At 39.4% G+C, this 24,263-nt stretch overlaps 1 protein-coding gene across 13 annotated transcripts in view; it reads left to right on the forward strand.

Moving 5' to 3' along the window:
- Positions 1–2,169: 2,169 nt before the first annotated feature.
- Positions 2,170–24,263, forward strand: part of LOC119121239 (ephrin type-B receptor 3-like) — a 49,489-nt gene continuing 27,395 nt past the window's right edge. For 7 of the 13 annotated variants that reach the window (XM_037248613.1, XM_037248614.1, XM_037248615.1 and 4 more), the window contains exon 1: positions 2,172–2,893. In XM_037248613.1, coding sequence (XP_037104508.1) covers positions 2,830–2,893 — 64 coding nt within the window. In that variant the 5' untranslated portion in view covers positions 2,172–2,829. Of the gene's footprint in view, positions 2,894–24,263 lie in introns of all 13 variants that reach the window. The other 6 variants (XM_037248608.1, XM_037248611.1, XM_037248610.1 and 3 more) reach the window with 3 other exon arrangements.

Here is a 24,263-nt window from a genome sequence, read left to right on the forward strand (position 1 = left end):
AGATCCTCTTACCAATAAGACACATTAAGAAAACTCTGTTTTTGTTTCTACCACCATCTAATCATAATATAGGAAACCTTTTAAATGTATTTGCTCTCAATTGTTTTGTTTAAATAAGTAAAAAAATCACAATTAACTAGAAGTGCATTATTATTAATAAAACGAACTATATAATTGTTGTTGTTAATTTATTATTAGTGGCCAGAGTGCGTGAATATAAATTAAGGTAATAAATTCAGAATTTGTTTTTTTTATTTTTAAAAACTAAAGTAAACAAGATTGTAAAAAAAAAGGGAAAACATCAAGACGAATTTTGACTTGTACTAACATTACAACTTTAAGAAAATCATGCCCGGATGTTGCATTATTTTGGTGCATAAAAAAAATCTCAAAATTCGATTATACATTTTTAAGTTTCATTGGAGTTTTATTGACATGAAAGTTTTATCACCCAACTATTTTTTGCGACCCTTTGATTATAGGCTGAAAATAAACCACACAAATGTTGGTTTTCACTTCCAAATATTTTTCAGCAGTTCGTGTTAAGGCGACACACAACAGACTACATGGTTACGTTTGTCTGCTTGCACCTCCCAGGAAATGACATCCAATCGCCTTTTAACTTTACACCAACAGAGCAGTCATTTGGCCTCGCTGCAACATTTCACAGGTCTGCTTTCCTTGCAAATGCCTGAACTCTTTATATTCATTCCTTGAAATACTTTCAGGCAATGCATTCCCTTGAATTGACACCAATGCTGGCTCATGTAAACAGAAAAAAGGTTAAGAAAGAAAAGGTGGCCTACATTCTGTAATTTGCTTGAATTAACAATGACGTTGCTTTATGAGCAGAGTATGAGTCTGCTTTCAACTTCACTCTTGTATTCACATAGAGCAGATAACACATTAATATTAAACATAATTAGTAATGATGGCAGCATGTGCAATTTGTTACCTCATTATTAAGACGACTATGCCAAGTTAAACCTAGCTCTAAGAGGGCAAGATCATTCAAACTATGTCAATGGTGATGAAATATTCTCTATAAACGGGAACATGCCTTCGCCATTTAGGTTTTTGTTTTAACATGATCATATCTACTAATGACTGCAAAAAGAAAATAGAAGATAAACTCCCAGGAATATGGTTTAGCACACTTTTGAGAAGGGGTCCCCCAAGCACTTAGTGATACAACAAAACAACTTGGCGAAGAGAATGAGGAGAACGGCTGTAAAGTTCAGGCCGTGGCAGATACCCTCTCACCTCCTGCTGTCAGCTTTAGCAGAAAAGGAAAACACTTTGCAGCTATATGGCCCGCGGAAGAAAAAATAACGATTTTGTTATGCTTATTGAACTGAATAACTCTGCGTGCACCCAAGGGCAGTGGTGAATGTACATTATATGTAGTTGCCAACAAAACAAAATCTGAGCATTCTGTGATACTAACGTACGTATAGAAAACGTGTTTGACTTTTATTCCATTGTGTTGATTATTCATTGAGGATTATGTTTGATTTAGTAATGTCACTATCACACTCGGATAAACTCAAACAGTAACCATCGCAATGTTTGCATAATATTTTTTCTTGCACGGAAACTCTCCCTTCTGCCTTTCTCCTTCGCTCTCCTTCTCTCTCTCTCTCTCTCCCTCTCTCTCACAGAGGCGATCCGCAGGGGGCGCTGTGTGTCCATGCCTGTGGACAACAGCGCGTGTGTTTGAATCTCTCAAACAGAAAGCAAAAGGTAGCGCCACTCTACAAAATGTTAACAAAGCGTTACAATTATGTTGCAAAACATTAACATAAAAACACTCTACTGGTACTGGTCTGCTGTTGTGATTCTTTAAAAATGTTTTTCTATTATTGCATCTGAGTGCCTTTTGGTTTGTCCAAAAACAAAACGCACCGTGACTGTCCTGATTCCACATGGAGATTAATTGCGGGACAGCAGTTTTGGGGATTCATTGAGAAGTAAACTTAATTTTGGCAATAATCAAGAGACTATATGATGATGAGACTGACAGTCAGTGCCCCTCTCTCTCGCTCTCTCTCTCTCTCTCTCTCTCTCTCTCTCTCTCTCTCTCTCTCTCTCTCTCTCTCTCTCTCTCTCTCTCTCTCTCTCGCGCGCGCGCGCGCGCGCTCTCTCTCTCTCTCTTGCTCTCCTTATTCCTCCACGGCTGTATGCCTCATTCCAGTGCACAGAGCAAGGCAGACGGTCCACAGCAGCAACCAGCGCTGATCAATCCGCTCAGGGAATAAATACCGTACCAATTAAAACCCAGCTTCTGAGGTATCGTTTGTCAGTGGACGCAGGCGGGTTCTCAGTTGTTTTTTTTCTTCTTGCATGGACTACACGCACTGTAACGGTGGTGTCACAAGTGCGTCTTTCTCTTTTGTTGTGACCCAACAGAAAGTGGTTTTAGGATATTCCTCGCAGTGTGCGTTGTATATTTTTGGGGGTTTCTCGGTGACTTCAGGAGGGAAATCCTGATTGTGGAACTACTGCGCCAATGGTGTGGTCCCGGACTGGACTCCCTGCTCGCAGCTGATCCGCTCCGTGCGCAGAGGAGGACACCAGAGGAGTTCTGCTACCGGTTCCTCTGGTTCTATTAAAAGGCGCGTTGGAGATAAAGAGAAGACGACGGCTTCTATGTTTTTCACGACCTGCATGGTGCCATTTCTTCCCATAAACGCGCACCTTTTGGCTTTTTGCTGAATGGTTCCGTGGGCATAACAAGGTTGGAACTTCAAGGAGCGGACTGTGCGTGGAGTGTGACCAGCTCGGGATTGTACACCGTCCATCTCGTGGTTCTGTTTACATGAGCGCCTTATGACAATGGATTACATTCTGCTCTTGTGCAGCTTCTTGCTGCCCGTAGCCACTGCAGTTGAAGGTAAGAAATTCATCTATCCATCCACCCATTTTCCGAATCGCACAAATTCAAATTCGATGCAGGATATTTAATTTCGTTTTCAAATGGGTCACAATAAACACCTCCACTGGCCAAGTTATGTATTGAGTTGTCAATTTGCAATTAAAAACCAGGTTGAACGGAAAAGAGTGGACATCTGTTTTAGGGCAGGAGGTCTAACTTTTAGTGCGCAATTGTTATGCTCCACAATGGGAGTTGCGTATTCTCTTTTTTGCACCATTAGCCATCGCCTGCTGCTGCTTTCTTGCTCTTTTAGAGAAAATTAGCGCCACACTGTATCTCACCGGGGTGTCGAGGTGCTGCTGGTGGTGGTCGAACGCACCCACCCCCCACTTAAAAAAACACTTTTCTTCTGAGGTTAACTACGCGTCTTTTAGAGTTGTGTGGCCTTTTGACGTGTAGATCGTCACACATTGAAAGTGGGTCGTTGAACTATAGAAAAAAAATTCAACTCAACATTTGGTTTCCAAATATTAATATTATTATTTAGTTTTCATTATTGTAGTGAAAGATAAAATGATAACTGAGACATAAAATCAATTTTGCGGCTCTTTTCACAGATTTCTTTTTTTTTAATTCGGGGATTACTTGATTAGTCATTTTTAACCCTTGCTCTTTGGAACAAAGTGTGGAAAATAAGTCTGGGAGAGCCATGAAGCGTGCTTTGTGAATGACATGAATGCTGCATTCGAGGGTGTATTGTGGTGCTGTAAAAAGTGGGACATATAGAGCTGCTGGCGAGTGCGCGTTGCCTGCATGATTGACTGACGCGCAATTTTTGTTTTGTATAATTGAAAAAGGTTCAACTCGACGTATCTAATGTAATTAAACTCAGTTGTTTTACCGAAACATAATACACAAAACACATCAAGAAACGACACCCAAATTTAATGTATTGCCTCATAATTGAAAATTGTAGATTAAACCCCCGCCGCATATAGCGGTGTGTTTTTCTCGTTTAAATTACATTTTGTGCTGTGGTAAAGCGAAAGGTACATTTGTTTTGTATGCAAGATGAGAAAGTGAAATAAAACTGATACGTGTTATCTTTATTGCTCCGTTGATATCCCTGTCCTGTAAAACCTTTTGAACTTCCAGAACACGCCCAAAATATATTTTAACAATTATTTTAAATATAAAAAGATTATAATTCAAGGCTATTGCAAATAAACATCTCATATTTTTTTAAATAGTTGTTTATTTGCAATAGACCAACCAAGGACGTCAGAGTGATCCAGTAAAGCTCAGCGGACACCAGTTGGACACCAGTGCTTTAAAACACATGGTTTGAATGGATGAATTGAGGCTTGCTGTGCTCAAGTTAGCTCCAGATGTAGACAGAATGAGGCTGAAAAGATCTACAAAAGTATTTTTCCCCCTGACACCAGAAACGAGTGAGTTGCGTCTCTGCTTTGCAAACGGATGGATTTCACTGAACAATATATTTCGCTACAAGTGATGTCATAAATTGTGTCCCGCCGACCGGGCGTAGGGTTTACCTACAAGCTTTTAATACAGCACAGTGATTTATGGTGAACACTCTGGCTCTGTTTTGTTGTACTTTGAGAAAAAAAATACACTGAGCCTTGCGGGGGAAGTTCAGCAGGCCCCATTGCGAGACTCCCCGGGTCCTGAGGTCACACAGCCCCGGGAATAATTAATGGATTCATCTCTCCCTCTTTCGGTCTCCCTCTCCTTCTTTCCCTTATTCTTCCCAGGCCGACTTCCATTTAAGGTTTTAAGTTTCAAGTCGTCTTGTGGGCTTCCCCATTCACAGGCAGCTAAACAATAATTTACATCCACTCTTAGGTTATGGCTCGTTCAGGGTGGCTAATTTTTAGTGACCCGGGTCCCCAGGAGAAGTGGGTTTGACATTTTATCTTTTAAATAAAAATACAAAGTGAGTTTAACGAGGCATATAACAGTTATTGTAAGTTGTATTTGATCTGGGAAAATATTTAGCGAAAATTATTATTATTTTAATATTATTTCAAGTTGATGGATACTATTTCTAATGGTGGGGTCTGAGTAGTGAGTTTTTGAGTCTTTAATGTTCAGCTCCGAGATGTTTTGCTACAAACAAATATACTTTTTTTTTTCGTTAAAATTTAGAGGGTACAGGCCAGCGAAAAGCGAATCCAGATGATTTTAAGCGTTTCTTGACGCTACATCCAATGTTTAAATCCCTCTAATTTACAGTGGCAGTGGTATTTCTGTGTTTCTTTTATGTGTTTTTATTTTATCATAATTGGGATTCAGTATCTCTTCTTCCAGGCAGCCTTTGACTACGGCAATTATTCATTTTTGAAAATCACATTTTCTCTTCATATAAGTTAGACAAATGGGCGTTCAATTGTCTTTTGTAACAGCGAGGATGTATTTACGGTGCAATATGGAATGATTGTGCACAAACAGGGAGCTTTGATGCACACGTTTATGTGTTTACGTGGGTGAGATCACACCTCTACGGGAGCCTTCCTCGGCCCGTTTACACTTGGCGAATGATTTATACTGTGTGTAAGTGTATGTGTGACAGCGGGGGTCCTTGTCAGTGTCACGATTTTTATGTTATTACAATTATCACGGTTTGAGCCAAGCATAAGCAGTGCTTCTAAATCACATTCCCACCAAGTGGAATTAAACCAAAAGCGTTTGAATTGATGCAGTGCGAGTATGGAAGCATGTAATAAATACATGAACAAATGAATGAATAAACAATGAATAAATTAATAAATAAATGAGCATCTATCTATCTATCTATCTATCTATCTATCTATCTATCTATCTATCTATCTATCTATCTATCTATCTATCTATCTATCTATCTATCTATCTATCTATCTATCTATCTATCTATCCCATGTTATGAAAGAGCATATAGGCGTTGGCACGGGTGTAATTGTCACATGGAGGCTTCAACAAAGTGTCAATTGATGTGCTCCATATCGATTGAGGCGATCGATGTAGCTCAGCCTTTTAAAAGGCAGAACTAGATGCAGGGAGGGAGACTTGCAGTGCTCTTGTAAGGAGCAATTACCAATTCATAAGGCTATTCATCACTGGTTCTGAATCAATTGGAGGGTCCATTTAGCCTCATTGTTCAGCAGTCCCCCCCTCCTAAAAAAATAGTTAATACAAGCTCAAAACCATTTAACAACAATAAAAGCAACACTAATAATAAAATGCTCCCCCTTCTTCTCGCTAATGTCCAATTTTTAATTCTTTGAGAATAATAACAATATAATACTAATAATACTACAACTGCTACTATTACTACTACTACTACTACTACTACTAATAATAATAATACTAGATATTTATTAATATTATTATTATTATAATGATTATTATTAATATTTCTTCTTATTGTTCTGTTTTGTAATTTTCTTTGAGGATAATTATAATTTGAGGATTATTATAATATTATTATTGTTAGCATTATTATTATCATGTTTGTCTGTGGCTTCAGTATATTACAATTTTTGTTTACCATGTAGTTTACTGTTTGCATTGCAGTTGGTTTCTTACCATTGTGCAAAGAACCCTCAAATGATTTCACCAATTGGGCCAAAAAAGTAATTTCACAGTGAGTAAAATGCATCTTGAGTTGATAAAAAATTGATGGGCATCTTTCAGGAGCACAATTTGGTGCTGATCCAAATTCGTATTGTCTAGCCACAGAAGAGGACTTGTGCTCAATTTTGTGCCATTGCTGTTTTTATTATTCTATTGTTTATCTGCATTTGTTTTGATGATCCTCTTAAATACCAGCCAATAGATGTGAGCTATATAGAGGTCAACTATGGGAGTGAGAGCCCTTAGTATTCAGTGTCTTCCATCCGATATGTCGCTCATTTTTCTGACAGCAGCTCTGTTGAACAGATGTACGTTGATTTAGATTTGATCGGGCATGAGACGCTCAGGAAGAATGGCGGGGGGTCAGACAGCAATGTATAAGAATGGGATGATGATATGGAGGGTATTGTGTCGTTGTAGTATTGCGATGTGGGTCAGAACTGGACCCCAAAGCAATGCTGTTGATATGCTTCAAGCTATCCGGGTGTGCAGGAGTGCTCATGTGCACAGGGCTCGACTTCATGACTAAAATGGTGGCGTGGAAAGATTTACCGAGCTGGAATTTCACATGAAGGCAGGCAACGGCCATCTTTGGCCAGCTGGTGCCTTCACACACCATGCTGGAGGATAGACAGGGCACACTTTATTTTACGACTCTACCTTATTCATGCAAATTTGTTTAGGTTGTCTATTAATTAGTTTTAGTGTTATAGTTTGAAACATGATCAGTGGCATGTAAAAGTAGCTGCAATATGATATTGTTGGATAATTAAACACACTAGTGCCTATATTATTAAAACCAAGTGTAGCATGCCGCCAGCACTTGTAAAGTGGTTGTTTTTTTTTACATACATTTTGAGATATAAATCCAGTGACTGTGCGGAACAGCAATAAATCTTCTAATTAACTGATGAACCATTTAAAACAATTAAAAGTATTCAGTACACCCTGAACTGATCGCCACTCAATCACAGGGGACAAATCACAGAATGTAAATTATTATTATTATTAATTGAGGTAATTGCATCAAAATTATACATATAATAAATATACAGTGTACATATAATAAATGTGTAATTACGGTAGGTAGTTATCAAAAGATTGTTCAAAAATGGAAACAGAAAATGATATTTTTCCTAATGTAATAGAACAAAATTGTCATTTTTAAGCATTGTGCATAACGAAAAACACATTGTGATTTATTCAGTCCTCTATGAGGGAGAGCAAGAAACAACTATAATGTGTTATTCATTAAAAAAGTTGAGAGTGGGTTTAACGCCATAGTCATGGTTGTGAGCATTTGGAGCACTTCCTGATCTGAACTGTCCCCCAAAAAAGTTGGCCAAGCTATCCGTCTGCTACTGTCTGATGAATACAGTCCTTAATCTTTGTTCACCGGATTTAAAAAGACATCTCCTACCTTGATCATTACATCTCATGTCAAGTGTGTGTGTTCGTGTCGCCAAACCGCAGTTTGCTGAGAGAACTTTGCTGTGCATGCTCTTTTCCAAGACAGCCTATGCTGTGTGTGTGTGTGTGTGTGTGTGTGTGTGTGTGTGTGTGTGTGTGTGTGTGTGTGTGTGTGTGTGTGTGTGTGTGTACGTGTGTGTGTGTTGACTCATTTCGTGCTGGCATCACATGGAGCCCAGGGGCCTTGCGGGATGGCACGTCTTTGACACCCACGGGAGAGCCCAAACTCGAGAGGCCAAATGTGTCTGAGCCTGCCCACCATTGCTGCTGTCTCGAGTCAGCTGAGCAGAACGTCTCTCACACACACAAACACACACACACGCACGCACACACGCGCACACAATTGTCGCAGGTGAAAAAGACTGAACGCGAGCAAGCTGGGTGACACAGCATGTGTGCCGGGGGGCTTAATAGTGGGGGGTTGTTTGAGAGAATAAATCAGTTTAGTTAATTACTTAGGTAGTTAGTTAACATATGAACTGGTTTAGTCAGAGAGCAGAATATGAAAGTTCATTGGTGATTGTGGTTATTAGTGGGATATTCCCCTTTTTGACTGTACAAGTCACTTTCCAAATATCAACGGACACCTTTGACATGGTATTACGCGTTAGAGTTGATGTTTTCAAAGCGGCATTGGGCTAGCTGTACCTAAAGTGCGTGCTTAATGACCATGTGTCAAAAAATATATACAATTTAGTAGGGTTAGTACCTGTTGTTTTTTCATCTCCTCACTACCCATGCCGTGTGACCCTCAATCAGAGGTCATAGGTGGTCCATGTTCGAACCACTGCGAGAGGGGGGACTATGTTCTTGAGCCTGGGTTAGTTTCTTTTTAAACATACTTGTCAAGCTCCCGGGGCTATCGTGTTCCAGTTGTGAATAAAAATACAGTGAAAGAGGATGTGTATATTTAAATAGGCTGACTGTGCAGCTTGTTGATACATACTGTGTGAAGACACACCAGAAACACGGACAAGCGTCTGACACGGAAGTCACTTTATCATCCTAAAGCTGTTGTTTGGAATTATATAGATGGAATGATGCATACATTTTACTCTAGCTTGCACTTACTTAAGTACCGTAATTTTCGGACTATAAGTCGCGTTTTTTTTCATAGTTTGGGTGGGGGGGCGACTTATACTCAGGAGCGACTTATATACATATATATGTTTTTTTTCACTTTTTGGGCATTTTATGGCTGGTGCGACTTATACTCCGGTGCGACTTATAGTCCGAAAATTACGGTATATGGAATTGGACCAGGAATTTTTAAACACATGTGATGTCCATTACTTTTTTTTTTTTTAACTTTGTGGACAGTTGAAGCAATGCAGGAGGTTGGCGGGGTTGAGTTAGACAGGAACAGGTCCGCCTTCGGGCTCACTTCCACAGTTTCATTGCCACCCTCAGACTTCTCTAACAAATTTAACTGGCAATGCAGGGGGAAAAAAGGTCTTTGATATATTGCATTTCTTTTCAACATTGACAGTTACAGCTGTCTGGAGAGTGGCCGTAGCCATGTTACTGAGTGCCTTCAGGCAGCAAAAAAGCCACTTTACCTGGTTTCAGTTTGGCAGGGCTTGTTAAATATATCACAGGCATCGGGCCGGAACCTACAATGTCACAATTTGGTAAATTGAATATTTTTCACAAATCCATACAATACTCTTAGTCCACATGTGTGGGTGTTATTTTACAAATTACGCTGGACATTTTTTTTTTTTTTTACAAAATCTTAAATCAGGGATGTAAGTATAATTTCCAGGTTTTTTTTTGTTTTTTTTTTTTGCTCTGATTACAAATCTGGTGTTTTTTAACACATCAAGTTTTAATAATAATAATAATAATAATAATAATAATAATAATAATAATAATAATATGACGTGATTATGTTTCATAATATTTATGAATTAAGGGTCAGGATCATAAAAACAATTATTTTTTGTTTTGAAATGTCATCGCTATAAACTACAACACATAGTAAAATCTGTATTGTGAAAACTTTTATAGGTCTAATTAAACTAAAAAGATAATATTTTTAAAAAAAAGATAAAATAGAAAAAAGCAAATACATTTTTAAATCATGTAACCTATTAATAGTGTGAGGCCGGTGTTAATTTGGTAGGATTCACAAAAGGATAATTAATCAGAGTAAATTTGGGAAGGCACAAGTGTGCATTTTATGCTTTAGTGAGGAAATCAGTAGGCCTACTCATGTTAATCAGTGCACCTCACTGGTTCCTGTCACATTTTTTCCACTTCTCATGTGCGCTGTCAAAACCATTCATCACCTGTACTTCGAAAAGGCTCACAAACTCAACGAGACCTCGTCTTCTATCATAAATGGAGGACACAAACAGCAGCAGTTTTAAAGACTCTCATGTTTTCAGCAATGCAATGTGTTTACTAGCACATCTTTAACGCTCACTCCAGCACATTTCAGTTGAAGCGGTACCAATCACACGTGACCTTTTGGCGTGATATTTACATAATCCCAACGGTCCCGTGGCGTTGCCTCCTGCGGACACTGCCAGCTGCGGCAGCATTTATTTAACCTTACTTCAAGTTAGACCTGAGTCTCCCTGACATGCTGACTTTAATGTTTAGGGGAGTGCAATACTTAGGAGACAATAAAAAGACTAGAAAGCCTGAATGTCCACTTACATCACACTCATTGGGCAATTGAGCAAATGTGGAAGTGCTACTTTTTTTTTTTTTTTGCTTTGGGTGTTTAATGACTCTGCCAGTCATCACACCTGTCCATTTGGTAACAGCAGGACAGTTGTTAAACAGAAGGTGTGACACCAGTTGTTTGGACATAAACATCTTTGTCCAGATTTATACTGAATTTAGAGTTTGAAAAATTTGAAAAAAATAAATAAATAAAATATCACTTCACTGATGCATTTTTGAGAGTATTACAAGGAGTAAGAATTATCATTTTAATTATATTTATTTTATTGTTATTTTTTTCAATTAATCAATTTGATTAGTAGAGTGTGATGTGTATTGAAGCCACCTTTTGGAGCGCAAAATCTTCATGCCATACATGGCCGCTTGACCATCATAAATGAGCACAAGTAAATTAATTATTACATTTATTTTTCCATCAACAACTGCAAATAACCTCAGATTGAATTCCCATCTACTTAAATTGTATGTTACTGAAGCATTTTTCAGTCGTTCATTTCAATGCTTGTGACGCGGGCATTGTCACTTTTAACAGGGTTTCAACAATGAAGTCTAATTGCAGAGCACCAAATAAAAATGCTGCACAATACCATCTGACCCTAACCCTAACCCTGCCTCAGTGCCAAGTCCAGCCACAAACAGCTTCCCTGTCTCCTTTCACACCCCACCAAAATCCCTTCTAACCTTTCATTTCTCCTCACACACACACACATTCTCGCATACGTACATACACACACACACACACACACACAAGAAGTGGCAGTTGCTTAATAAGGTGGCCAATGACCATCCACATGTGCACATTACCTTCACTCAATGCACATGCACCAATCACTGTCCAAATTCACACCCACCTGCTTCTTAGGGTCACACTTTGCGTCCACTTCCATCCATTCCACCACTAATGAATCAATCAGCTGGTACCATTCGTTTCATTGCTGTCAGACCCCATCGATCAGCCCATTTCTCACAGTCGCAACAGAGCAGCAGGGGAGCTTGGAGATTGAGAGTGAAGAAGAGCTTTGAAATATACAGACAGTTCAAAGACTTAAGACTTTCTTATCTGCTATACTCCTCCTGAATTATGGCATTGGGATGTTGGGTAGCAATGTGTATGCGTGTTTGCATTTGATGAGAGGAAAGAAGGGAGCTTTCTGGAGTTTGTTCATGGTGTCTGACCTTGTGTTTTTACTTTGGCAAAAGTTGTGGTTGCAAACTTTCAACTTAATGGGTGGCAAGAGAAAACAGGAGGAACTTAGAGAATAAAGTTCACAGCCAGGCATTCTTATTATTTGACATACATATCTACACATTTGTTTCATTGCTTTTATACTTTCTGCTTGAATAAAAATAATAATGGAATTTTATGGCAATAATTGCTGGTTTATTCAATGACTTGACACCACGATATTGAAAGTGACCTAATTTTGCTGAATTATTATTAATTAATTTGATTTTATGTTTTGCAGCGTACGTGTCAAATAATCAAATATAGTGTAACCCTCATTTAATGTTGATAATTCAGTTAAAAAAATGAAATCCATGAATTATGTTGATTCACTACACAGCGTAATGTCCCATAATTGTAAGCCAATAAGAATCCACTAAAATAATTTTAATTATTACATAATAAATAAAAAATATTACTTTTTAATATAAAAATTATGGTAGAAATTGGCCCTCTGAAGAGTGTTTTTTTAATTAATCTTTATGCGTTTTATCTTTTGAATTGATTCTACCTTTTTGTGTAATGGTTTCAAAACACGATCTCTGGGTAAGTCGTGATTGCAAGTGTAACAGTAGCTTCTATTTAATATGCAAAAGGCTCTATTTTCCCCAATATCAAAACTGTGTTCAGCAAAAGGTGAAAAACATTATTTTGTTTAATACATGATTAATTTTCAATCGTGAGGCGGCGTTTGGTTGTCGTGCAGCACGGCAGACGAGCCAAAAAATGGGCTCATCCAGAAATAAAGCTTCCTTTCATTTGCTTCACCTTTCATTCATTTTATTTGGCTTCTCTTCCTCTGAGTCTTGCCTCAAGCTGTTGTTTCCATTTTTCCTCACCACTCTTCTGCTGCAACCACTCGTCATTTCTGCCTCATCTTGTCACAAATACAGTGGGCCCTAATTATAGTATTATTGTCCTCTCCCTGTTATCTCATGTCTGTTTGATGTATTTGATGTAAAAATTCTAGAGAGCACATGAGACAGATGCTACAGTATTTACCGTAATTTTCGGACTATAAGTCGCGGTTTTTTTTCATAGTTTGGGTGGGGGGGCGACTTATACTCAGGAGCGATTTATATACATATATATGGTTTTTTTTCACTTTTTTGGGCATTTTATGGCTGGTGCGACTTATACTCCGGTGCGACTTATAGTCCGAAAATTATGGTATTGTTCACTGTGTAGAGGTGCCTACTACTGATAAAGAGACTGACTCTTGCAAAACCTCTGTAATTGTAAATTGAACAACGACAGACTGTCAATAAAAAGCAAAAGCAAATTAAATCCCCACAATTCAACATTTCCCCCTGCATCCACTGAAGGCATCACAAATGCAGGTGTACACAAATCAAATCAACTTACATCTTGGATATACGTTCTTTTCGCAAGGTTGCCCCCCCCCCCCCACACACACACACACCACCAATACATGTTCGATGTCTGTCAACATGAGCCGTGCAAAGTTTTGACTAAGTGGGGTGGAATGCAAAAAGAATGCACCTCCACACAGCAGGACAAATTGCCACAGGGGGTGTCAAGAAGTGGTATGCGGGGTCTAGTTTTTAAATGCCTAAGAGAAAAAGTGTGAAAAGAAGCAGAAGAAAGTTGTAAGTGTGAAGGGGAACACGCACTCACAGGAGTCAAATAACCCCTAGCCAGATGAGGGTCTGGGGGTCAAGTGGAAGGGGGGGGGGTGTCTGGGGTGTGGTTGGGGGAGAGTTGTGGAGAATTATAATGTTTAAGCCTCCAGTGTCAGGAAGGGGATACAAAAGCATTACCTCCATTGCCACTTTTGGCCTTTCCCAATCCCCAAAGGGAGGGGTGGTGGTGGTGGATAGGAGGGTTGTGATGATTAGCGATTCAATTTGGTTTACCATCAATCAATGCCTCAAAGATAGACAGGATTGCTGCGATATTCCATCCTTGCAAACAGATTGGCTCAGCCCCTCTTGAGATTCCCCCCCCCCCCACACACACATACACTTTGTTAATTACGCACCCACCCTGACCTTGCTTTTACTTATTTATGAATCTGTGCTACGACCAGGGCTGGAAATCCTTTGCTCCCCCCCCAATTAGTCCGTTGCTAATGGTGCTTCTTTCAGACAATCCATACAGTCCCAGTAATGGCTGCTGACCCCAGTTTTTTTTTCTATGTAAAGCACCACCCTGACCTTGATGTTTCATAAAACACTTTCTAGCGATATGTTCCTGTGATACTAAGTGCTCCACATAATGAAAAATCTATCTAAACAATTCCTCACCTATTTATTAGCCTAAGAATAGAGCAACTCATGTTAGACTTGGCTGTCATTAAAAATGGATGAAAACTTGGAGGAACAGGATGGCGGACTTGGTGTTTGTGAAATATTAACACTTTCCCAGGGCAGCAAAAGCGCTGGAGAAGTAACACACTTTTTCTACTTTGTCATCTTTTTATAGCTCAGTTATTGCAATACTTTCAAAGCTCAGGACAAGAGATTTTAGAGTACATTAAGTTACTTCTGAATCACAGAATCATTGGGCAGATTCTGATGCCGCTGCCTGTTTTGTGCCCACTACTGAGGAGGGATATTTGTAGTTTATGGGTTAAACAAGAATTGGCTGCAAGAATGGAAACAACAGTTACTGTTATAGCCTTGAGTGAGCCACACCAGTAGATAAAGTCATACGGGTAACTTAAATCCAATAATTACTGTAGCTACAAATCTACCAACACAAACATCCCATGCCCAAAAAAAGCCTTTTCCTCTGCTTTCAATGACGATGCCAATGCCTGGGGTCAGTTGGTCCAATCTGTTGTGGCCTTGGTGTAGTGAAAGGAGAATCCCATTAACAGTTGTCCCAAGTGGACCAGCATCCCTGGGGAGCCATTTTTAACCTCACCACTTTGATTGGTTCACTGTCAGGTCCAATGACTAATCGGGCCAATGCTGATCCACACCCAAGAGTTGGAGCGTTTCAGACTCCACCTAACTTACTATCGAGACCTCCCAAGAGGATTAGGGTTGTGCAGGGATGTACGTGGAAGAGAAGTGATGAATGGAAAGTCATATGTTTTGCTTCTCCAGTAAGAGAGAGACAAAAAGGTTGTTGTTCACGCTCTTAAGATTGCTTCGGTTGTCACACATACTGCTTTCGTTAATGGGCCAGTTTAGGCATTAACAGGAAGATTGTTATTTTTTAACATAATATATGCTAGAAGGGGTGGGCAGGTGAGGTAAACCCCTTGGTGACTAATAAAGTTATTAAAGTTAATTATTTTCTTTTAACACATTTCTCTTTGTGGAAGAATTTGAACTTGTGTTAATCTTATCCACTGCATTTAGAAAAATGAATATATCTGACTGATTTACCTATTTCATAGATGATCCTGTTAAACGTGAATAAAAATGACCAAATATGTAAAATATCCGTCAGACTCTGCAGCACTGTAAAATATTCAGTATAAATGTTATTATATACATTATATTACTGACGTTTGTTGGTTCCCCGAATGACCTTATCGGTAGTGCTCTATGCAAACATTCATGAAAATCTGTGCTTTGACTATTCAGGATAACCTGTGGCAATGACTCGTGCATGCGCTCAAACGTGCATTGTGCGCTCCATGAATCCATCAGTCGATGCCTTTTGGCCTTGTGTGCCTGTGGAGGTGGGTGAGGTGTGACGAATGATGGGTCATATCCTTCTCCTCCCAAGTCGTCAGCTGTAGTAGCACATTATTGGAGAGTGAATAATACATTAGCCTACAGCATAGCCCACAAAATATGTTGAGGTCTGGTATAGGTGACTACATTAAAAAAAAAAAAGTGTATCTTCAGGGCAACCAGGTTCAAAGAGGGATGACATTCAACTCTAAGGTTAATAATTTTATCATCTCAAAGGGTCGCGTGGGGAAATTTGTTGAAATTTCACAGTTTAGGATTTTTCCTTCAAGGTGAGAAACTTCAACATACCTCACTTAAAGTTTAGTGTGTAATGTTCTTGGTATTTTGCCAATGATGTACAAGGACTTTTTTTCTTCTGAGATTTATGCTACCTCAAGGTAGCTTTGAGGACAACAGAACACCTCCAGATTAAAGAACCATAAAGCAGACAAACACCTGGCCGCTTGGCTGCTTTGAATCTAATCGAGTCACCATACACTGAGAGAGTCTTGTGCATGGGTCAGTGATGCAAGAGGTTCTGGAATTTTGATGGGATTATTTAGACATCCATCTTGCGAGGATGATGGTGTTATGAGTTTGTTTGTGCCTTTGGTTGAGAAAGATGGATTGCCTAGTTTCAAAGTGTGGAGTATCCAAAGCCAGTCTGTTTTTGTGTCTCATGCCAATTCACAGAGGTCTTTATGTAATTGAAACGGGCCTGTGAAAACCCCCTTGCCATATGGACCCCAGAAGAATTGGTTGTCTGTCCATCCGTCAATTTCTTTTAATTGCCCAGAACATGTGCCCGGGTTATCTATCCAGTGGTTTCTCCATGGCTTAAATACATTAATATCTAATAGGCCTTGGGACCACACCACTCCCTGACCGTCAGACTGACCAGATAATGCAGTCAACCTCAGCACATCAACATCTTGCACTGTCCTCAAATATTCTTTTTATCTAATGCAGTTTTACTGTGAGATAGTAGAATATTCAAATTTCTTCACAAAACATAAAATGACGTAACTGCATCAGACTAATTTTCAGTAGATCGTTACATCAAGTAAGTCAGAATCAGAATGAATATTATTGTCGCGTCAAATCCTTTCATACTGTCCCCAAGCTTGCCAACAGTTGAATATAGTATAGTCTAGTTTACTAAATATCTGATGTTCCCATTTTTGTGTCTAGTCTTGGATTTGCCAAAATAATTTCTTTGGTTTATTTTAATGCACGGTGCCACGTTGGAAACGGATGTGACGTCAGGTGGTTGACTGGGCCGTGCCTCACCCATAAAATTGAAACTTTTTTGAAGAAAGGTGAAGAAACATAATGCCAACAATAATAGTTATTATTTGCAAGTCACTCATTCAAAAATAGAAAATGATCCCACGAGGAATGAGATCCTGTAACAATTTAATTTAGTGTATATTTACAGACTCAACATTACCTACCGCCAGGTAAACATTCATATTCTGGAAACTAAATAAGATTTTGTATGCATGTTTTTTCCTGCTGCTCATTTTTAAACAGGCATCTACAGCTATATTCTCACTCATTGATGGCAAAATACAAATGAGAACACTTATGAGACAATGCAGGGGGAACTGGAAGAGCAAACAAGCCAGACTGTAATTGTCGTGTATGCCTAGCGCCATTTTTAAATTGTCAAAAAAATTGGCAGTAACAGTGCAGATGAAAACCCTTGTCGGCTGTAGTAAAACAAGGTGAACGCAACTAAACCTGACAGTATACATAATAGGGCATATTAAAACTTGAAGGCAGGTTATAGCGGGATGGGAAGCGTATGTATTTCCCAGCATCTCTAATACTTAATCGCCGCCTACAACTCTTCTAAAACTAAGCCATGTGTTTAATTTACCCACAATGCCTGCCGTGTGTGTGTGTGTGTGTGTGCGTGTGTGTGCGTGCGTGCGTGCGTGCGTGTGTGAGAGCGACAGAGAATATAAATTCACTGTGCAGTGTGTATGGGAATAACAGATTTCTATGTATGTTTTGGTACAAGCAATGGATTAGTATATGGATTGTTGACAGAAAACTTTAATTGTCAATCATTTGTTTAGCAGCATTATGCAGTACTCCCCATGCTGTTGCTGACTGGAGCTACATTGTTGGGGTCACAAACAAGCTGCCCAGGCCATCATAGATATTCTGATAGACTTGAATACAGAGAAATATATATATATATTCCAGGGTGCTCTACATTTCGAGGTAAAGGTGACTGCCTGGTACAAGTGTAAACATAGCCTGAGTCTATTGTGGTAGGATTCATGTCAATCATAAGTGCAGTGATTCAATTAATTATGTGGTAAGATTATAACAGTGTAATGAGAAGTAACACCTACGGCGGTTCATTTTTTCTTTTTCTTTTTAAATTCTATGCAGCTCTACTGGATTTAATGGACAATATTAAGAAGGGCAAACAGATATTAATTAGCACTGCCGTAACAATGTCTGTATATATATTTTTTTTACTTCACTGCTCAGTCTGTCTGTCTGTCTGTCTGTCTATCTGTCGCTCGCTCTCTCTCTTTCTCTCTCTCTCTTCACAGTTTCTATCCACACTGGTTCATTAGCGGCCGTTTTAGCTGCTCAAGAGGTGATTTCCATCTACGCAATAGAGGTCTAACAAGTCAAGTTATTACAGCAGCCAAGTGTGGGATTAATGAACTTGATGGTGATTAAAAATCAGGGTCCACTAATATCTTGCAGTAGGAGAGTGGAAAGTGGGAGAGAGAGACATAGTGTGGTCAGTCACTTGTATTTACGCAAACATTTAAGGGTGGCACCCTGAATCAAAACAAAACAATTGACTCATAAATAATTAGAATCTCTGCAGTATGTCACTCACTTAATGTCATTTATGCCGAACAAAGGACATTTATCTGCCAGTACTTCAAGAAATGAAATCCAATTGCCTGGATAAATACATGAACCCATTTTAGTTGCCTCTTCTTTGTCATAATGGACCATAAACAATTGCTTAAGTGCAATTAACAAACACAAGCAAACTGAAATTAGACCATTTCGTAACAGTGGGTAATGCTGCTGCCAAACTTTTGTTGCAAAAGCACTTCTTTACCCCAATGCCTGGAAGCAGAACAACTCAAAATTTGAAAACAGACAAAAGGATTTTTTTTTTATGGGGCAAAAATAAAGGACAAACACAGATTACCTGCCCAGTGTTTCCTGTAAATAACTTCTCTAAAAGTCCATGTGTGCAGTTATTCCTCATTGCATAACTGGAATCTAACTGGAGTGTCCCAATGGTTTAAGTGACACTCCCTTGCTTCTTTGTACTTACGAGTAAATAGAAACAGATATCTGTACATAAATATGATCTTGGCGGATGTGAATTTGAATGCCTTGCATAGAAAAAGGTTTTGTGTGTCGATGCTTGTCATTCACACACGCCCTCAGAGCCCTGACTTGCCAGGTGACATTCCACACTTCAACCTCCCTTTTGTTCTCACAGTTTTTGGCCTGAGTGCCTAATCACTGGGCAGGCAGGTAAGCTGTAACAAGCCACCTACCTTCTTTTTATTGAACCGTTGTGAGAAGATAAAATTCCACATCTCCTTAGCTTTTGTTTTGTCCCTTTTTTTTGGCCTGTAGCTGAAGTGTAATTACTCATCAGCTAAAATTCCCCACCTGCATTCATTTCCTAATTTTAATTTAATACGTTTTCTTCCTTACAGGTAACAAGGGCATACCTGGGAAATTAATGAGACATTAATAATGGAATTGATAATTACCGTACAACATCTCAATACACCACATAATTAGTCAAGAGACATCTTTTTTTTTTTCCACGTCAAGCCTGTGCAAATTGGTCCAACTTTAATTCAACTCTTTGTTTATTCTATACATTTCCATTGAGAAGCAGAAAAGAAACAAGCAAACCTCAAAGACTTTTGGTTTTTGCCACCGCAATGTTTTTCAAACTGTGTTAAAGTAATTGGAAGCCACTGGTATGTGGAACATGTAGACCGCGCTGGGGTTTTGCCCCTTATTGCAGACTCGCAGGCAGCTGTTCCGGGTGGAACAGGAAGTGGAAATCTTTAATTAGATTCAACATTTCATTACTTGATGTTCTGGAAGTGTATTTGAAAGTGATCCGATACGATGGCAGATGACGGTATTAGGAAAAAATTGCATGAAGGCGAATCCATGAAAAAGAAAGACTGAGTAAGAGAAAGAGACGAAGCTTGGTGTGCTCAGCCTTTTTCTTGTGGGGTTGAGCCATTCAAAAAGCTGTGGCTTTCATTCAATAGCCATGTTCCAGTTCTTTCTAGAGTTCAGCCCAATGAATAAAAAGGATTTGTGTGTTCGTGCGAAAAAGAGACAGACAGACAAAGAAAGAAAGAGAAAATAAGAGAGCCATTCATGCTATTATTTTTCATACTCTTTCTACTTGTGATAATGTTTACATTAGTAATACACTGTGCACATTAGCATATGCATATAAGCTCCAGCTCCCATGTCGAAGGCTTCGCTCAAAATCTTCTTGACTGGGCAGCACAACAACTCCCCCCCACCACTGTATAAAAATATGTGAGTGTTTATAGATTTGTGTTGGAGAATGATTAGAACCACAGCGGGACAATCAAATAACCATAGACCTTGAACAAAAGGGGTATTTAATTTACTTACATCCATTCTGATTATTGGATTCACACAAACACTGCAGCAAAGTGTTTATATTAAAATTCATGCAAGAACATGCTGCTTGGATATCCCATTGCCCCTTTTGTCAGTGCTGGATGTATAGGGGGGTTTTCCGATTGTGGATATTGAAGTTGGCACAGAAATAGAGTAAACAAAAAAAAAAAGGCGCATGTCATAGAAGCGACCACAGGGAGGATGGTAGTGAAGTAGATGATGGCTCCCTAGGCTACGGTAATGCAATGAGAAGAAAACAGGCCCCGTCAGGCTGCATGTGAGACACTTGAGGGAACATATTGTAGATGTCTGAGCACAAACACACAGGATCTCTCTGAAGGTCTATGTATGTCAGTGTGCCAAAAACATTGTGGCAATAAATGCCGATGATGCTTTAGGGAATAGTGAACACCTCTTGTTGTCTTATGTCTCCTTTGTCAACTTTACACCCACCTTCACCTTCCATGTTCTCTATTTCTCTTGCATTGTTTGGTCTTTCTTTCTTTGTCTCTTGCTTGGAACATCTCTTTTCTCCCATACTTACAAAATAAATTGTGTTTGATAGCATAAAAAAATTGCTTCCACTTTGTAACTGCGCTGCTTGGTGGTAACCAGGCAGAGGAACCAGGTAATTTTTTTGTCTCTCTCAAAGACAAAATAGAGAGATAGCTTTTACATTCTGTCTTATAAATAGGAATGGTTGAATGGTGGTAATGATAAAGTTGGGAGTTTAGATGAGTGTTGGTTGCTTGTTATTTTGGTTTGTTTCAAGTCTTTTTATAGCAGCTTGAGATGTGCTCTGCCTGTGCATGCTGTGTGTTTGCCTCTCATCTCCGCAACGGTCTCATAAATCAATCAGAGCTTGCTGAGGTTGCACTTATTCCACATTGGGGTTTAAATATGAGTTTTATATCAGGTAATACAGCCTCCATAGGGGGGCTGAGGTGAAATCAACAGCTTTAGATTTTCAAACCAACACACACACAGTCTAGATTACTCAGTCTCGCTTCCTTTCTTACACTGACTAATACAAACGCATACACGCGAACGTACGTAAAATTCGACAAGATCAGTATTTCCATATGCAGATCCGCCGAGTGCAGGCGAACGTGCTCCCTGCCCGCTTGTTTGCATTTTTCAGTCGCAGACAACTGAGTCATTCACCAGAAAATCAGATGATGGCATCAAGGAATCTCACGCGAAGGCAAACATTATTCAAGTCAGCCGGTGTTTGGTCACAGCAATCCAATTGCTGACTCAAATAGTATTTACTATCTGTTGAATTAGAACTTGAAGCTGAAATAAATTGCTAAATATAAAACATGAAAATGGGGGTGGAGAAATTACTTCAAGGGTAAAAACTGCTTCATTTTGTTCCATGGAATGTCATGTAAACATCCCATGCCCGCTGAGAAAGCTGGCCCTGTGATGATATCCTGCATGTGGTTAAATACAGACCTGATGCCCTTAACTTTTACAAATGAGTAAGGCATCTTTCCAAAGTATGACGTGAACTCTTGTGAAACCTTTGATGCCGGTTGAGTGTAATTTATTGTCCAGAATTTATTTTTCTTATTGTTGAGAGAAAATCAAACAGAGGATGACAACATCTGTACTTTTTGATGATGTCAGCATTAGACGCTGCGATTAGTGTTCTATTAGAAATCCTCATTTTACGTAACAAGATGACAGTGTCAGACAACCTCTCATGAATCAGCACAGCGGGAATGACTCCTTTTACACAAAAGCCTCAAAGTTTTGTGTCAACCTATGAAGCAGAATTGTACAAAATCGTCAGCCAACACATGAGAACTCTGTTATTTAGTCATGAGTGAGCAATCTTGTGAGACCAGTGCACGCATGAAGATAAGAGCGCGTGTGTTCAATGAAAAGACACGCTCAGACAGGAAGACAAATGTGGAATGTCAAGGATAGAAAATGAAACCTTTTACATTACCTTATCAGATTTTAAATGTTAGCAACTAAAAAAGTTGAAAGTTCAAAGCAATCAAATAAGTCAAATGTAGCAATATTTCATTCATACTTCGACAATAAGAAAACACCCCCAAATGAAGAAACAGAAATAAATCACATGGACTATATCCAGAGATGGATTTTCAACACATTTCCATCAATAGACCAATGAATGAAGGCGAGTGCAGTGGCCATTAAAACAACTGGTAATGCTTCACCTCCTGTATATTTGTATATTCCCTAGTTAAACTGTCCCTAGTTATGATGAGTTATTAAATTGTATTCAAACAATGTCATTAATAGAACTGCTGGGACAATATACATATGTTAACGATCAGTTATCACGAGCATGAAGAGACTTTTGTTTTACCAGCCTCTTCCCATAAGAAGGGTTTCATGCAAACCCTATTGTAATTTCATTATATTGATTTGAAAACTAACATTTTGTTTTTCTCCCATATCATTTTATTTTTGTATTAATAAATCATATTTAGTTATGACCAACAACAAATGCATACTAAACAGGCCCAGTCTCATTACTTAATTGGCATGATTAAATTGGAAAAGTGATTGCAGACAGTGGAACAATGAGGCTCTAGTTGTATTCATCTACAGTATGAATACATCCAAACTGCAAAAGGGCAGCTTATAATGAGTTAACATAAGTACACAGTCTTGCACATAGCACATCCTGACACGCATATACAGTACTCACATATACATGGAGAGGCACACCTGGTTTACAGACAGCTGGCCCCGGGGCTACCTGTTCGTCAGATCCTCTTTTCTTTGTAATTAGGGGAGTTAGTGAGAGAAGGGGATGGGGAGACTGACTAGCAGCGGGCTTAGGGGAATGAGATGAAAGATGGGGGTGGAGGCAGAGACAAAGAGTCTCATTCCATCAGCAATACAGGAAATAGGATAGACTTCATTGGAAAAAGCAATTGCATGAGTGCTTGTAATAACACAAACATATGAAAGCAATTTGCACTGTGCAGTACATCACAAATTACCTCTATTGATTCAAGCATTTAAATTTAAAACGAGAGGGACGCTGTTGCGACTGGAGCGGCGAAGAGTTTGACAAGGGAGGAAATAATTGAGGGCAAGAGTCTTGTGACTGAATTCAAAGGGGCAAAGACAGTTGATCAGACTTCTCCACTGAGAGCAGTGATGCACGAGGAAGACCGAGACAACAAGGTAAGCAGGGAGCTTATTTGCTTGGCTTCAGGAGTGTAACCCTGTTAGCACAAACACGCCGCAAACGTCTTGTGTGACAGCCATTGTGGCATGACTGACAGAGAGCGCTAGTGGGTTGAAGTGTGAGTGTGTATGTGTGTTTGTAGACAGACGAAGGGGGGCATTTGTCATGGGAGGCAAGTCTGTTCAGGAATTCCACAGAGGAATCACCTCCTTGGCCCGTCTATGTCGCAGCAACCAATTACCGTCCCTTCTGTGTGTGTGTGTGTGTGTGTGCGTGTGTGTGTGTGTGTGTGTATGTTACTAAATGGGAGGTTTTGCTTAAAAAAAGGGGGATTTCAGGGGGGGCATGGACTCCTAATCATGGCTCTCTGGCCCCGTACAAAGGCAAAAAGACTGCTTGAACAATTTGAATTTCAATAGCAACTCCTCTCCTGCTCTCTTTTTGTTCCTCCTCTTCCTCTTTCTGTGCAACAACTCCTCTGTGGATGACAAAAGGCGAGCCAACAAAGATGGCACACAAAGCAATCAGGCTAATAGCGCTAATAAGTTGAGCGTGGGGTCCTCACACTCCATGTTGACACATTTCACTGTTTCTGTGGCTAAACAGAGGCTCAAGTGTTTGGCAACCAGGCGCTGCAGTATTTTAATGGAGTGCCCACCCCATGCCAGGTTACCATGTGCTCATCATGTTTGACTGCGGACCCTATTTAACAAAAGCAATCCAGAGAAAAAAAAGGTCAGGGTAAGATAATGAAGCAATGGAGGATGAGGCACAAAGGAAAATATTTCACGGAGTGATTATAGGTTTAAAGCCCCTTAATATGACTTTTTTTGTACTCATCTTGCAACTTTC

This window comes from Syngnathus acus, chromosome 4 (genome assembly GCF_901709675.1).
Source record: "Syngnathus acus chromosome 4, fSynAcu1.2, whole genome shotgun sequence".
NCBI classification, from domain to species: domain Eukaryota; kingdom Metazoa; phylum Chordata; class Actinopteri; order Syngnathiformes; family Syngnathidae; genus Syngnathus; species Syngnathus acus.